At 43.1% G+C, this 14,392-nt stretch overlaps 1 protein-coding gene across 2 annotated transcripts; it reads left to right on the top strand.

Moving 5' to 3' along the window:
- Nucleotides 1-5: 5 nt before the first annotated feature.
- On the top strand, nt 6-13,962 carry KIN (Kin17 DNA and RNA binding protein). 2 transcript variants are annotated; one of them, XM_050324026.1, is made up of 13 exons: nt 6-143; nt 1,452-1,546; nt 2,366-2,409; nt 2,536-2,658; nt 3,517-3,698; nt 4,646-4,694; nt 5,007-5,064; nt 8,439-8,559; nt 9,061-9,111; nt 9,506-9,574; nt 10,594-10,693; nt 11,647-11,747; nt 12,999-13,962. In XM_050324026.1, exons 1-13 carry the CDS (start codon nt 30-32, stop codon nt 13,059-13,061), a joined length of 1,170 nt encoding a protein of 389 aa, XP_050179983.1. In that variant the 5' UTR covers nt 6-29; the 3' UTR covers nt 13,062-13,962. The 2 variants fall into 2 exon arrangements, with proteins under 2 accessions (XP_050179983.1, XP_050179982.1); XM_050324025.1 differs by having other exon boundaries at nt 8,436-8,559.
- The last annotated feature ends 430 nt before the right edge of the window (nt 13,963-14,392 follow it).

Genomic DNA, 14,392 nt, shown 5'->3' with positions numbered 1-14,392 from the left:
GGATCGGGATCGGGACCGGGACCGGCGTCATGGGGAAGTCGGATTTCCTCAGCCCCAAGGCGATCGCCAACCGCATCAAGTCCAAGGGGCTGCAGAAGCTGCGCTGGTACTGTCAGATGTGCCAGAAGCAGTGCCGGGATGAGGTAACCGCGGCCGAGCCGCTCGCCCCTGGGGGGCACGGGCGGCTCCGGCTCCTTAATAACAGGGACCCCCAGTCGCCTTTAATTCTCCTGGGGATACGCACAAGGGATGTATCGGGTTGGAGTCTTCCCGCCCTCGGGGCGGCTCCGATCTCCTGGAATCACAGGAGGGGTTGTGTCGGAGGGACTTTAAAGATCGTCTCCTTCCACCCCTTGCCGTGGGCAGGGGCACCTTCCACTATCCCAGGTTGCTCCAAGCCCCGTCCAGCCTGGCCTTGGACACTTCCAAGGATGGGGCATCCACAGCTTCTCCGGGCAACCCGTGCCAGGGCATCACCACCCTCACAGGGAGGAATTTCTTCCCAATATCCGATCAAACCCCGCCCTCGCTCAGTTTAAAGCCGTTCCCCCTTGTCCTGTCAATCTCCCTCGTAAGTGTCCTTATTGCTGTTGAGGGGCACTGGGGCTTGCAACCCACTACAAGGGTTGCCTTTGTAGGGGTTGCTGATCCCCTTCTGGGGGCTGCAGTTCCTTCAGGGAATGTGGGGCCTCGTGACCTTCGTGTGGGTTCCCTTGTTTCCCAAGGTGAGGGGGTGAGGGAAGCACAGGGCTGGCTCAGGTTCCCTTTGGAAATGTCCCCCGTCCCCTTGTGGGCGCTCTGATCCCATCTGTGGAGTGTGATCCTTCTGGGGAGCATCCTGGCTTGCTGTCCTGGGGGCACGGGGAGCCCTGATGCTCTTTGGGGGAGCACTGGAGAGCGCCCTTATTCTCCTCTGGGGGACCTCAGTCCCTCTTGTGTGGATCACAGTCCCTTGGGGGCAGATTGGTGGGACCTGGAGAGTTCCCAGTTGCTGGTCATGGGATGATCCTATTGGGATCCCCAACGGGAGAAGTCCTCATCCACTTTGGAGAAGATCTGTTGGCCCTGACCCATCTTTGGGGATTGTATTTTAGTTTTCCATTCTCCATGAATAGCCTCTTTAATATACCATCCTGTGGATATTTAATTCTATCATTCTTCACCTGTTTCTGTGCCTCTCTCCCTTTTACCCAAAAATCTCAAATCATGTACTCTTACCAGTGATTACAAGCAAAACAAAGCTTCACTGCATTACAAGCTGGTGTTTTTCGTAAGGGCTTGTCTGGTTGGGAGGAACAACCACCCCACACTAGGCTGAGGCTGAGTTAAGGTGTTTTCTGTGGACCCTCCAAGAAATTTCACTCATAAAACGTTGTTTTTAGTATTTTCTTCAGCTGTGAGTGTTGCAAATTGAGACAAAGACATGCAAAGTACTTATTTTTGCTTTATAGAACGGCTTCAAGTGTCACTGCATGTCTGAGTCCCACCAGAGGCAATTGCTGCTGGCTTCTGAAAATCCTCAGCAGTTCATGGATTACTTCTCTGAGTAAGTCTTCTGTGTAGTCTTACCCCGGTGTTTGTTCCTGTGTCAGATCTGCACAGACACACCTCTAAGACACAATAATGTCCCGTTGAAGACACTCTATTGTGATACATTTTAGTGTCAGCTCCTTTTTAAATGGCAATCTGAAAATTTAGGGAGTGCCGCTTTTGAACTTAGGTAAGGGATTTCAGTTTTCTCTCGTGTCTGAATCCTGTTTAAAATTGCTCTGTGTTACAAAGGTGTGACCTTTGTGCCCCAGCTGAGTGACTGCCACCCTAAACACGAGCTAAAGGAGCCATAACAGAGAGACAACAAGTCAGGGGTGTGACTGGCATTCCCCAGCTTCTCCCAGTCCTTTGTCCAGCTGACCTGCATGACAGCTGGGATAACTAGAGCTGTCTTCAGCATGAGCCTGAAGTGAGGCTTTGTGCTCCAGCCCTGGAATTAGCAGGGAGATGAGCAATCCATCTGCCCCATCTGCCCTTTGTCCTGCCCTGTGTTCCGTGTCAGTCAACCTGGGAGGACACCTGGTAATGAAACACCATCAATTAGTGGGAAGTGCTGAGATTCCTTTGCTCCATTTTATCCCTTTGGGAGGCTGTTATCCTCTTGGAGATTTCACATGTGCCATGTTTTCTCTGTGCACACATCTTGCATTTAATGCTGCTTTACTGAGAAAAGGAAATGTGGCTGAATTTCATCATGCTCAGCTCAAAAGAATAGTCAGGTTTATGATGCAGATGTTTGTTTGTTAATGACAACAGAAAAGTGCTTCATAATTGTTAAAGTTTTGCTAAAATCCTTTCTTTTTATCCCCCCAAGGGAGTTCCGAAATGATTTCCTAGAATTGCTCAGGAGGCGATTTGGTAAATATTTTTCTGTTTGTTTGTTTGTTTGTTTTTAATGTCTTCTGTTGGTTCAGTGCAAGACATTTTGGTTGGTTTGTCTCGGGTCCCACACTTGTATTTATTAACAGTAATTCCGTATTTCAGGAACAAAGAGAGTCCACAATAATATCGTGTACAATGAATACATCAGCCATCGAGAACACATCCACATGAATGCCACCCAGTGGGAGACACTGACTGACTTTACAAAGTGGCTGGGGAGAGAAGGTGAGCGGGGATGGGAAGTCTTTAAATTACTGGGTGATTGAATGGCTGATAGTTGATCAGTAAATATTTATATTATTTCTGCTTCCTTTCTCTTTCTTCCTCTCCGCTCCTGTATATACATTAACAGATTTCCAAACGTATTTCTGTGCTAACCATGTCGATAAGCACATCAGTTGTGAGCCTTTCCTTTTCATCTCCTGGTCTATATTTGCTGGAGGTATTGCTAAATTCTAAATCAGCTCCCAACGTTTGCCATTTAAAAAGAGAACCTAGAACTCTCCTTATGACTGCAGAATCCTTTCTTATTTGAGGTGATAAGAAGCAAGCGGTCATGTTCATTGCTGGCCTAATGGAAGGGTTAAAGCTTGAGCTCTGCAGTTCTGTGCTCAGTGGAAGGAAGAGAGATTAAATGGCACTGTGGGGTGACAGAAAGTTTACTTTGGCTCTGGTTGCCCCTGTCCTACAGGATGCATCCACGAGTCATGGAGTGTTTGGAAAGTCAGTCTAGCCAGAGTCAGTAACAATAACTCAGCACTGGAACATTTCCTTTAGTGTGATCCTGTTAGTGTGTGTTGTTTATACATGTGAGATTTCTGTTTTCAGTGGGCAGGAAACATTTTCTTCCATAAGGAAAGCATTGTAAAACACTTCATCCACTTCATGACAACTCTGGCTTATTTCCAAATAGATCTGGGTAGCTGGAGGGCAGAAACACATAGTACAGATAATTCAAAGTCAATTTTAGCAAAGGGCTATATTGTCTCTGGTAAAGTCTTTGCATTTGTATGGTGAACATGAACTGAAATGATCTTGATATTGTAGGAATTAATCTTATTTTATCTTGTGTTGACTTTCTAGGTCTTTGCAAGGTTGATGAGACTCCCAAAGGCTGGTACATTCAGTACATCGACAGGGACCCTGAGACTATTCGTAGGCAACAAGAACAAGAGAGGAAGAAGAAACAGGACCTTGATGATGAAGAAAAGACTGCTAAGTTCATTGAACAACAAGTTAGAAGAGGTTTGGAGGGGAAAGAACTGGTGAGGAAAATTGCACTGTGTGTGAACCTTCAGCTCAAAGCTCGTCTTGGTTAAGCTGATGGGGAATTCGGTGCTGCTGAGATCCTTCCTCTCATATTTCCTTTGCTCCCTAACTGGGGGTTACTTTGTACCCAGCTTGCTTTAGTACTAAAGGAGTAATAATTACTGTTCTTCACGTGATTAGTGGTTTAAAAACCACCCTTGAATTTAGGAAGGGAGAGTAAACAATCCAGTAACCAGCCTGACGTGTTTTCATTTATGGTATTTCACAACTTCTAGGGCTGCAGATAACAAGTACCTTGTACACTGGGGAGGTTGAGATAAACAGTCAGGGGAATCTGGCATAATCAAATCCACACAGTGAAAAGTTCTATTTTGATAGTGCTGGTGTGGTTATTTGGGAGATGTTTATTTGGCATCATTCCGTGACCTCCATACACGTTGTTGCCGGCGGCTGGAACCTCAAATTTGATCCTAGGTATTGATAGGTACATTTAAATCACATTTAATTGTACACAATTATCTGCTTCTTAATTTAAAACTAATTGAAATTTAAATGGTCTCAGCCTTTGGTGCTAAAAATTTGGAAAGATACCAGAATTTCCTTCTTGGAGTTAGCAGTCTGTCCAAAAACCAGGCAGATCATGCTGGTTCAGATAGAGAAAACTGCTACAGCGAGGCCACTTTTCCTTTCATGCTGGAGTTGAGCAAGTTCAGGCAGCATCTCTGTATCGGGTGTTAATTAGAGAATTTTGCACAGGAGCCTGTAATGAAATAGTGATTTCAGTTTGTAATCTTCTCCGAATCAAGCCAGGTTGAATATTACAGTTACTGGTGATAGTCTTGCAGTAATCTTTAAAACTGAGCTAATCAATGATCACTTGAAATTGTATCTGGGCTCGGTTTTCTGTTTGAATCTTGAAATGTGTTTTTTGTTTTATTGGCAGGAAATGCCAGTCTATACTGAACTCAACAGAGAAAATGAAGAAGAAAAAGGTAATCAGGTTTTGATAGATGTAATTTTCTAGAACCTACTGAAGCTGATTTTGTGATTCAAACAAGATGAGCACTTGAGGCCTGCTCAGTGCCTCATAAAGTGCTTTGAGATCAGTTATAAAGAGAACTGGAACTTGGAAATGCAGAGTATTCTTTTGTATAAATATTAATTTATTTTAAAAGCTGAACCAAAATACAGATTAGTAAACATTTTCAAATTTATGATCTTTTCTATTTGCAGATATTAAAAATTGTAACATCCTTCAATGCAGTTTAAAGATAGAAATAGAGTAATGTCTTTTTATTTTTTAGTTACATTTAATTTAAACAAAGGAGCAAGTACTTCAATCGCAGCATCTTCTAAAACAAGGTGAGAAAAGAATTTAAGGGAACTCTTACTGTTGCAAAGCACTTCCATGACAGTAGTATTTGTATGGGCAGGAAGATGTGTCTTGTCCTGAAATATTTGGATTCTAATCTCTCATCCTGCCTTGTTATTCAGAAGTGGATAGTAAATGACTTCACGGTTCCTTCTGTATTTAAAATGGGTGAATGGGTGTATCTTAAATGTGTGCTGTGAGGAGCCTTCTTGAATTCATGTGGTTCATGGCAGATGCCCTTAAAGTAATAGGCAGGTATGGGTTCCTCCAAGGGAGGGTGGAAAAGGGATCCAGCCAAAGCTCTTGAAGTGATGCCATCTAGTCCCAGCTGCCTGTTATGAATGGATATTCATGACTTGTTAATTTTGATTCCTAAAAGGTTTGATTGCCTTGTCTAATTGGAGACAATACTTCCTGTGGTCATCGTTTAAGCAGCTGAATCTACCTGAAATAAATCTTCCTAAAGCTCTTGAATTTAATTGTCATCATATAACCACAGGCAATGCAGGACAAAAGTGATCAATAATGCAAATAATACCAACTTACAGCAGTCTGTGGAACTGTTGGATGATCATACATCTTTTCGTGTGAGGCAATATTGTAATTAAATGTTTTGCAGGTAAAAGGAAAGCTTTTCTCTCATCACACTCAGCTCTTAGATAAGGTATCTGATGGGATATATGCCAGGAAGAAAATGAGACAGTAAAGCAGTTCTTTGCAATAATAGATACAGATTTCAGGCTTTGAGAAAAACGAGTAAATTATCCCTAAGCACTGAGTTGTGATTAAGGTGAGTCTGAAACTTAATGCAGACACTCCCTTGAATAGTGTCAGTGAGCTAAACTTTGGCTGAATGTAAAATCATGTATCAAGTAGTCTAGTTTATTCATAGCATATGAGAGATACTTGTCTGTAAATTTTGTAATGGCAGTGTAGAAGCAAAATTAGGGTAAGCGCTTCATGGCAAAGTGGTGATTCAGGCATCACTTCAGAGTCATGTATGGAAGCTGCTTCCCTGTGCCAGTGTACAGGTGTGTTCTGCAGCTGTTGGCTGTTCCTGAGGAGCAGTGGAGTTCAGCCTGATCTCCAGTTCCCTGGCACAGTGTGCAGGAGGACTTCCCTGCTTCCCACCTTCCATGCTCACAGCACAATCTATGGAAGCCTGGCACTTGTATTTCCTGAGTGTGGTGCAGAAACGGGACCGGGAGGTCGTAGGTGGTGGGTGGTGGAGTTTGGAGAGCATGAGGATACAGATAGTTCGGTACAGAGATAGGGTTGGAGCCTTTCTGAGGAGGGGAGTGAGAGGGAAGGTATTTCTTCCCTTGTCCCTGTGGCTGACAAAGAGCTGGGAGTTTCCACTTCCACTGTGGGTACGGCTCCTGATGCCCACTGCCTTTGAGCAAAATGGGAGCCCTGGGCTTTCTTTGTTCCCTCAGGAACTTACATCCTCAAATCCCTGCTTAACTCACCCATTGGACAAGTAAGATTAGAAGTAGTTCTAATTAAGGAACAAGCAGAAGTCACTGTCAAGGTCACTGACTCCTGTCTGCAGCGCTGCAAGTGTACCAGTGTCTGCTCCACTGAGCAGCCTCCACTGTCACCAGCCCTGCAATCCCAGGGGAGGAGCTTTCAGAAGTTGTTTGCTCTGATAGCTTGGACCTTGTTTGTAAGTTCCCAGATAAATGTTCATGGTCAGTTTGTACCAGGTGCTGTCATGTTGATACGTGCCTTTAAAATGAATAGTTCTTTTTCTCTCTGGTGTTTGCTTTCTCAGTGTACTTGTAGAGAAAAGTTTGGGCCTCTCAGCCTTCACTGTGCTGCACAACCAGGCCTGCACACTGCTCATCTCCCCATTCCCCTCACCCTCTGAATATCCCTTACTCGTCCTTGTTCCAGTTTCAGCTGATCTTGAACAGGGGATCTGACTGAATTTGTGCCTGCAGCCAAAGGAGCATCACCATGGCGTATTCCAGGCGCTGATGTCTTGATACTTCCATTGCATTTGACTCTTTCGTGGCTGCTCCACATTAGTAACTGTCACCTGTGATTGTAGCTAGACCCCTTTCTGCTTCTGTTGTTCCTAACAGTTCCCAGTAGAGAAGGCAATCAGAGTAAACTTTTCCAGAGTTCTTGAGCTTACATAATGTGCTGTTGAATGCTGTGGGTTTTAAAACAGGGTTTTCTAGATAAACCAATCCCTTTTGGTGTTAAATTCTTCCTTGAGTCCTCCATATTGTTGACGCACCCAAACACAACAAAATGTTGTTGGTCTCTTGACTCTTTGTCCCAGAGTCCTTAATAAACATGTTAAATAAGATCTACTTTACTATTTACACCCAGGGATCCCTTAGTAACCTCACAGTTTGTCTTCCTAAGTATAGGCACTGCAGTTGTTAAGTTTTAATTGTATGTTACCCTTTATGAGATGTTATTTTAAGTACTTGCTATTTGATTTGTAATTTAATGTGCTGCTTCTTCTCAAACTGTGCTATGGTTATCCAGACTTGCTCTGAAATACAATTTTTCTCTCAAAAGTTGCTTCTACTGCAATTTCTGTATCTTCAGTCCCACTGGGTATCTTCCACTGGTAGTATATCCAACAGCCAGAACATGCAGTTTTGTGCTAAGGCCATATTAATGTTGCATTACTGTCACATCACAACAGCTGCCTTCATCTTTCAGCATGAGATAACACCTGATTTTTTTTTTACTGCATTCAAATATCCTTTATAAAAATGGCTGAACTCAGGGTGCCTGTGGGCAGTTCTCACTTTACCTGGATGTTCCCTGATATGTAACTTTCTGTGCTGGTTGTTCTTTTCTTCCCTAACTTTTAGGCTGTTTGCCTGTTTTGAATATGATGGTGAAGGTAACATTTGTTTGCTGGGGGTGGAGCCCTTTTCTACAGATTCCCATGTGTTTTCTCCCATTGCCAGATGGGTTCAGTATCGCTGTCTGAAGAAGTTCTAGACATCTGCCATGTCTCAGAGTTCCTCTGTCCAGGTGGCTTCTCTAAAGCCACACGTTTGTCCTTTCAAATTTGAAAACCTTATTTACAGACTGGCTTTTGCCTTCTGCTCTGAACTCAGCTTCTCAATCAGCTTGTGCAGCGGTGAACTGATCATTAAGTTGTGTCCATTCTGCTGGACTGCCAGCAGTAACCCTGAGTGGACATGGAGTTTGCCCCCCAGGGAGGTCAGCTCTAGAGGAACTGATCATGCAGGGTCTGGAAGGTGACTGGCACAACTGAAGTTAGGCAGATTAGGCCTTTTTGCACAGCCAGTTCTTCAAGTGTGTCTTGGCAGAGGAAAGATTATAAGATTATAAGATCTGCTGTGAAAACACCATATTACTCTTCCAGCAGTGTCCTTGGACAGAATGCACTGAAGATGGTGGAGGGGGCAGTTAAAAGGAAAGAATCAGCTCATAGCTCTAGTCAGCCCAAAGAGAAGAAGAAGAAATCTGCACTGGATGAGATCATGGAGGTAATAACCACGCAGGATCTGTGTCTGTGTGTCCCCATGCCTGTGGCAGTGTCCACTCTACCAGGGTGTCCCTTTGAGTGACCTCAGCCCTTCAGTGCATGTGGAATTCAGACTTTCACATCACACCAGGCAAAATAATTTCATTTCCCCATAAGAATTTGTTTCTACTGCTCAACTGTGCCTATTCCCCAGATGACTGAGGTGTTGGAAGTAAAAGAATACAGATTTTGCAAAAGAAGAAAACATCTAGAAACACTTGACCAAAAAAAAAAAAAAAACCAAAACCTCATCATCATCATTTTATCACAGGTTCTTGGATGTCATGAGATTGATTTTTATGCAGCAAATACACACACTCTTACCCTTATTTAGGGTTTGGGGATGTTTTTTATTCCCTGCTTGATGTGGGGTTGGAAAATTGGTTCAGCTTTTAAAAGGCATGGGAAAGCTGCAGTGGAAGTAGAAGGAAGTAAATGGTTATTATTTGTTGTTGTTCTGTAGCTTGAAGAGGAGAAGAAAAGAACAGCTCGAAGAGACTACTGGTTACAGCCTGTAAGTGTCTTAAAAATTATTATTATAGCAAATACAGTCAATTCTGCATCTCTAAAGCCCCTATTGATTTGTGTAGAGATCCAAAAGCAGATTCCAAACTAAAATCACTCTTTTTCCCTTTCCTGGTCTTGACCCGTTATGGTCTGTCATTTTATATCCTGAATTCAAGTGTAACTGTAATTGTAAAAAAAACCAAAGAAGTCTTGAGGCGATAATTTAAGAATAAAGAAAGATTCTTGAAAGCCACATTGTTACTAACCCTGCTTCCTACACTGTGCTACTCAGTCTGGGGTTGGACTCAGAGCAACCTGAACTTAAAATTAGCTTAGATTGTGGAGTTGTTTGTATATTTTGGCATTTTACTTTATTTTTTCTCTCCTTTCAAATGTCTCAGGAAATCATTGTAAAAATTGTAACAAAAAAGCTTGGGGAGAAGTATCACAAGAAGAAGGCAGTTGTTAAGGTAAGATGGTTTGGCTTTTCTGCTATAGGGTGACTTCTGAAATTTTGTATCATTGTGCAGGTTGTTTGACCTGAAGTCAACACTGTTAGGGGCTGAAATGTCACCTTACCTGTATTGGGACTTATTCTGGACAGGGAGTGAATCTCTGAATTGTTTTAATGTCATTTCCTCAGAGATCCTTTCTTAAGTGCTGTTTTGTCCTGTGTTTGTCCCTATTAACAAATCCATCCTGGAAAATAGTCGCTGTGTCAGTGTGATATGACCAAGAGCAGTGCAGTTGGATTTTAGGCTGAAACTAGTCAGTTCTGCACTGATATTTAAGCTGCAGGATCTCATTTGCATGTAAAATCTCCAGGCTGGAAGTCTTACCTCTCTTTTAGCCACTGCCAGTGAAATGATGTGTATTAGGTAGTCCAAGGCTCAACAGTCTCTGGCAAGAGCCCCAAAAATGACACCCAAATGTGTTTGGAATGATTGACAAGAGTGCACAGAGCTGAAAATTACAGCTTTTTGGATGGAAATCTGGGAGGATTTGTGTGTCCCAATGGCTTGGCTTCCACTGAGCTCTGGATAGGAGAAGTGGAGCATGGTTTATGCCAGACATGGGGATGATCAGTAGCAATTTGCCTCATTAAGAGGTAAGATCCCAGTGTGGTTTCCAACCAGCTAAACCTCCCATGGGCAAAAGAAGCCTCTATTTTACTCTCCATCTTTAAGAGAATACTTAAGGTAGCTGACTCAAACGTTGATTAAAACCTTCAGAAAGGGCTTACAGACTTAGTGACCAATTAGACCAGTCACTGATGCTCAAGAGGAGCCCTTTTGATCTGGCCTTGACTTCAGGGTGAGGCCAGTCAGCACTTTGTGGAAGCTGGAGGCTTTTGGCACAGCTCAGAAGGCCCTGCTGCTGTTGACAATGTAGAAGTGCAGACTCATGATTTCAAAGTTTGTCAGCTTTGAAATGTAAATTTAGAGAAAAATGTCTTATTTCTCTGACTGGCCTCTGGCTTTCACAACAGGAAGTGATTGACAAATACACAGCGGTCGTGAAGGTGATTGACTCTGGAGACAAACTGAAGCTCGATCAGACACATCTAGAAACTGTAATACCTGCACCAGGTACGGCTGTTTGCTTCTGTTCTCAGCTTAATTACAATTCATCCACCTGAATGTACCCTAACCTCTCCTGAGAAGACAGGCTGAGAGAGTTGGGGTTGTTCAACTTGGAAAAGAGAAGGTTCTGGGAAGACCTCAGAGGCCCTTCCAGTACTTAAAGGGAGATTATAAGAAAGATGGGAACAAACTGTTTAGCAGGGCCTGTAGCAACAGGACAGTGGCCAAATGGTAATGGATTTAAACTAAAAGAGAGCAGATTTAGACTAGGTCTAAGGATGAAATTTTTTAAGGTGAGGGTGGTGAAACTGTGGAACAGATTGCCCAGGGAAGCTGTGGATGCCCCATCCCTGGAGACATTCAAGGCCAGGTTGGAGGGGGCTCTGAGCCCCCTGGTCTCATTGAAGATGTCCCTGATCATTGCAAAGGGGTTGGAATAGACAACCTTTAAAGGTCCCTTCCAGTCTTCACAGTCCTTTTGTGTGAGAATTGGAGTCTTTTCTGAGGAGACCAGCAGTGCTTTAGGAATCAGTTCAGTGGAAGAGATGAAAGCATCTCTCTTCAGCAGCTAGGAAGAACATCTGGGAACCCTGCAGAGCCCTTGGTCTTATTTATCCTGTAAATTCCCTCCAAAGTCATGCCTGGAATAACAGTGGGTACTTAGCAAAGCTGACCTCACCTCCTGTCTGGGTCACTGGTGTTTCTTTGGCTGGTACACACCGCTGTTTGTGTGTAGCACCTGAGGGCAGCAGTAGGCAGAGCACTGTCAGCATACAGGAAAACAGGATGTAGGATTTTGGGATTCACAATGAGGTGCCCTTTGGAAATGGGGAGGCTGTGGGGCAAAGCTGGTGTTGGTTCCTGGAGCTGCTGGGAGAAACCTCTCCCTCAGCAGGCAGTGGAGTTGGAGACAATTCCATAGAAGAAGTTGTGTAACTCTTTTCCTATTTTTATTTCAGGCAAGAAAGTGATGGTATTAAATGGTGGGTACAGGGGAAATGAAGGCATCTTGGAATCCATCAATGAAAAGAGGTTCTCAGTAACAATAACCATTGACTCTGTAAGTATCAAACTCTGCAGGCTCTCATTTGCATAGATCTTTCCATCTGTACATGGAGAGCTTTCACAAAGAACCAGGTTATCCTTAATCCTGTCTTACAGGTGGGATTGATGGTGTGCAAAGTGCTGTGGTCACCCCACACCTATTAACCAACCAGTAGGAGAACAACCATATATCCCCCATCACAGACTAATTCTCTGCTGTTTTCCTTTAAAAAGATGCCAGGATGTTGAGTTCAGCAAGTTTTGAACTTGAAAGAGACTTGGAAAATATTTCGAATGTTTATTTTGAACATGGCTGTTGTACTATTTTGTGGGAAGGTAAAAAATGTGAAATATGCAAGGAGGAGGTGAATTTTCTCCTGCCTTTTCCAGGCTGAACATGGGGCTTTATGTGCTGAGTTGTTGTCTTGTTCATGGTTAGCAATTATGTTTGGGGTTTTTGTTTTGGGTTTGTTTGTTTGTTTGTTTGGGTTTTTATAGATCACTTTTCTCTGAGCTAAAATCAGACCATGTGATCATGTCTGTGGGGCTCCTTCTTTGTTTCCCTCTGCAAAACCAATGTTTAAACTCATTGATAAAGCAGAGAGGCTCAAAGTCAAACTTCTTAAACGTCCCTTGCAGGAGGTAGATCCCATTCACAGAAGGGCTGCAGAAACTCAGCCCAGATTGGATTCTGGAGAATTTATTTGGGAAGATGCTCTGGTGACAGAAGGAGCTTTGGTTGGAGCTAAGGATCATGTTAATGTTGGCCTTGGAAAGCAAAGGTTATTTTTCTGTAGCTCTGATGCTTGTAGGTGTTGATGTTTCCCCTTCCTTCATGAACTCTGAAATGTAAATTAAAAACGGGTGAAACTACTCCTGGAAACCAGTGAAGTCAGTGAGGATTTTCTCACTGATTGTAGGGGGACCAGGTTTTTTAGGTGTTTTATATATAAGTTTGTATTCAAAATTAAATCTTTTACTACTTATAAATTCACAGCAGTGTATTAATTCAAAACAGCTGATTATGTTTGCCCCAAAATTGCAAGGACTTTACCTGACACAAAAACTGTCCTGAAAGTGGAAGGATTTCTGGGACAGTGTCGAAGTCCTGTCACATTCTCTGGTCAGGTTGAAAATAATGGGACAGGGAATATTGTGTCATGAACAGATCCCTTTTAGCTCTCTTACTGTAAACTCCCCATTGGGAATTCAAGAAACAAACAACTTTATGTTGTGACCTTATTTCTTCCACTCTGTCGTTCTCCAGGGACCTTTAAAAGGACGCCGGGTCGAAGACATCCAGTATGAAGATGTTTCCAAACTCGCCTGAGCTGCTAACCATGGATCAGAGATGATTTTGATTCCCAAAATCATCTTTCTGATGTCTTTCAGGCAGACACAGGACTCTACCATGTCAGGGTTTTAATTGTGTGTGTATTTATAATGTATATAGAAATTAACAGAAGCAAACTAGAACTATTTAAAGATAGTTATGGGTTTGTTACGTGAAATGTTTATGGAAATATTATCAGTGGAGATTTTTCATCTGATTCTATATTGAAGTTATAATATTTGCTTCAGTTTCCTGTTGTAAAATATAGGAGAGAGCTGCAAGCTGGAGTATTTTATTTACTGAAGTCTGTGAGCAGGTCCAGAAGAGAGAATTACCTACAGGCAGGCAGAGTGTGTTGGAGCCAGTGGAGTTTAAACAACATCCTTCTCAATCCACAGCCAAAACAGAACTCTGGCTGTAGGAACAAGGGAAGGGATTAGGGGAATAGCAGGAAGGCACCAGTGCTGCAAGGGATTGCTCCTTGGATGCTGTAAGAATGGTCTGGTATATTAAGTGCTGTCACCAGTTTATTTCTGATTAGCACAGGGGTGGTAGTGGAGTGCAAGTCATCGCTCCTCCAGTGTGTTTGTCAGGGCTCCTGATGATATTAATATGCAATTTATCTCCACATGGACTCTGTGTGGGGTTACTCCATGGATGTTACTTGTGGGTTTTCTAGGATGCCAGGCCAAGCGTGTGCAGGTAGGAACTGGTGGTTGCTCTCCTGGTTTTCCAGAGCCTTTTCCTTTGTTCATGCTCCTATTGTTGCTCTGCTACATGAGTAACCTTACTTGTGCTAAATGATACAACATTACTTGTTTTATTTTTTTAAAACTGTCACATTTTATACAATGTTTAATTTCTAAGGCACTTCAGAAATAAACATAAACCTTTCTTAGGCCAGTGTCTTTCTTATCATAAGCCTTTTAAATGCATGAGGCAGCTCTTGGTTTAAATCCACCAGGGAGCACAGTGAAGTGCTTGGTTGGTGCAAAAAAAGATGCAGGTTGTCCTGGGCAAAATAAAACCCATCACCTGAGGGTTGTGTGACTCTGGAACCTCTTCCCTTTCCTTGCCTCAGAAGGTCACTCTCTTGTTGATTTGTGGTTTCCAGGGTACTCTGCAGGAAACTGGAAGTCTGCAGAGGTTTAATAAAACATCAGCTGTCTGAAGTTCCTGAAACAACCTCACATAGGACATCAGGTGGCTTTTCAGGGTTCCTGGGCAGGAAGAACAGAGAGTTATGAGAACTGGAGGCAGAAAATACACTTGTCTGTAAATTCAGGCTCTTTGTATGACCTGGCCTGTGTGAACAGCCCTGCCCTTTC

The sequence above is a fragment of the Myiozetetes cayanensis genome, unplaced genomic scaffold, assembly GCF_022539395.1.
Source record: "Myiozetetes cayanensis isolate MyiCay16 unplaced genomic scaffold, myiCay2020 scf3, whole genome shotgun sequence".
Lineage (NCBI taxonomy): Eukaryota > Metazoa > Chordata > Aves > Passeriformes > Tyrannidae > Myiozetetes > Myiozetetes cayanensis.
This window is presented reverse-complemented; position numbering and strand designations above follow the sequence as displayed.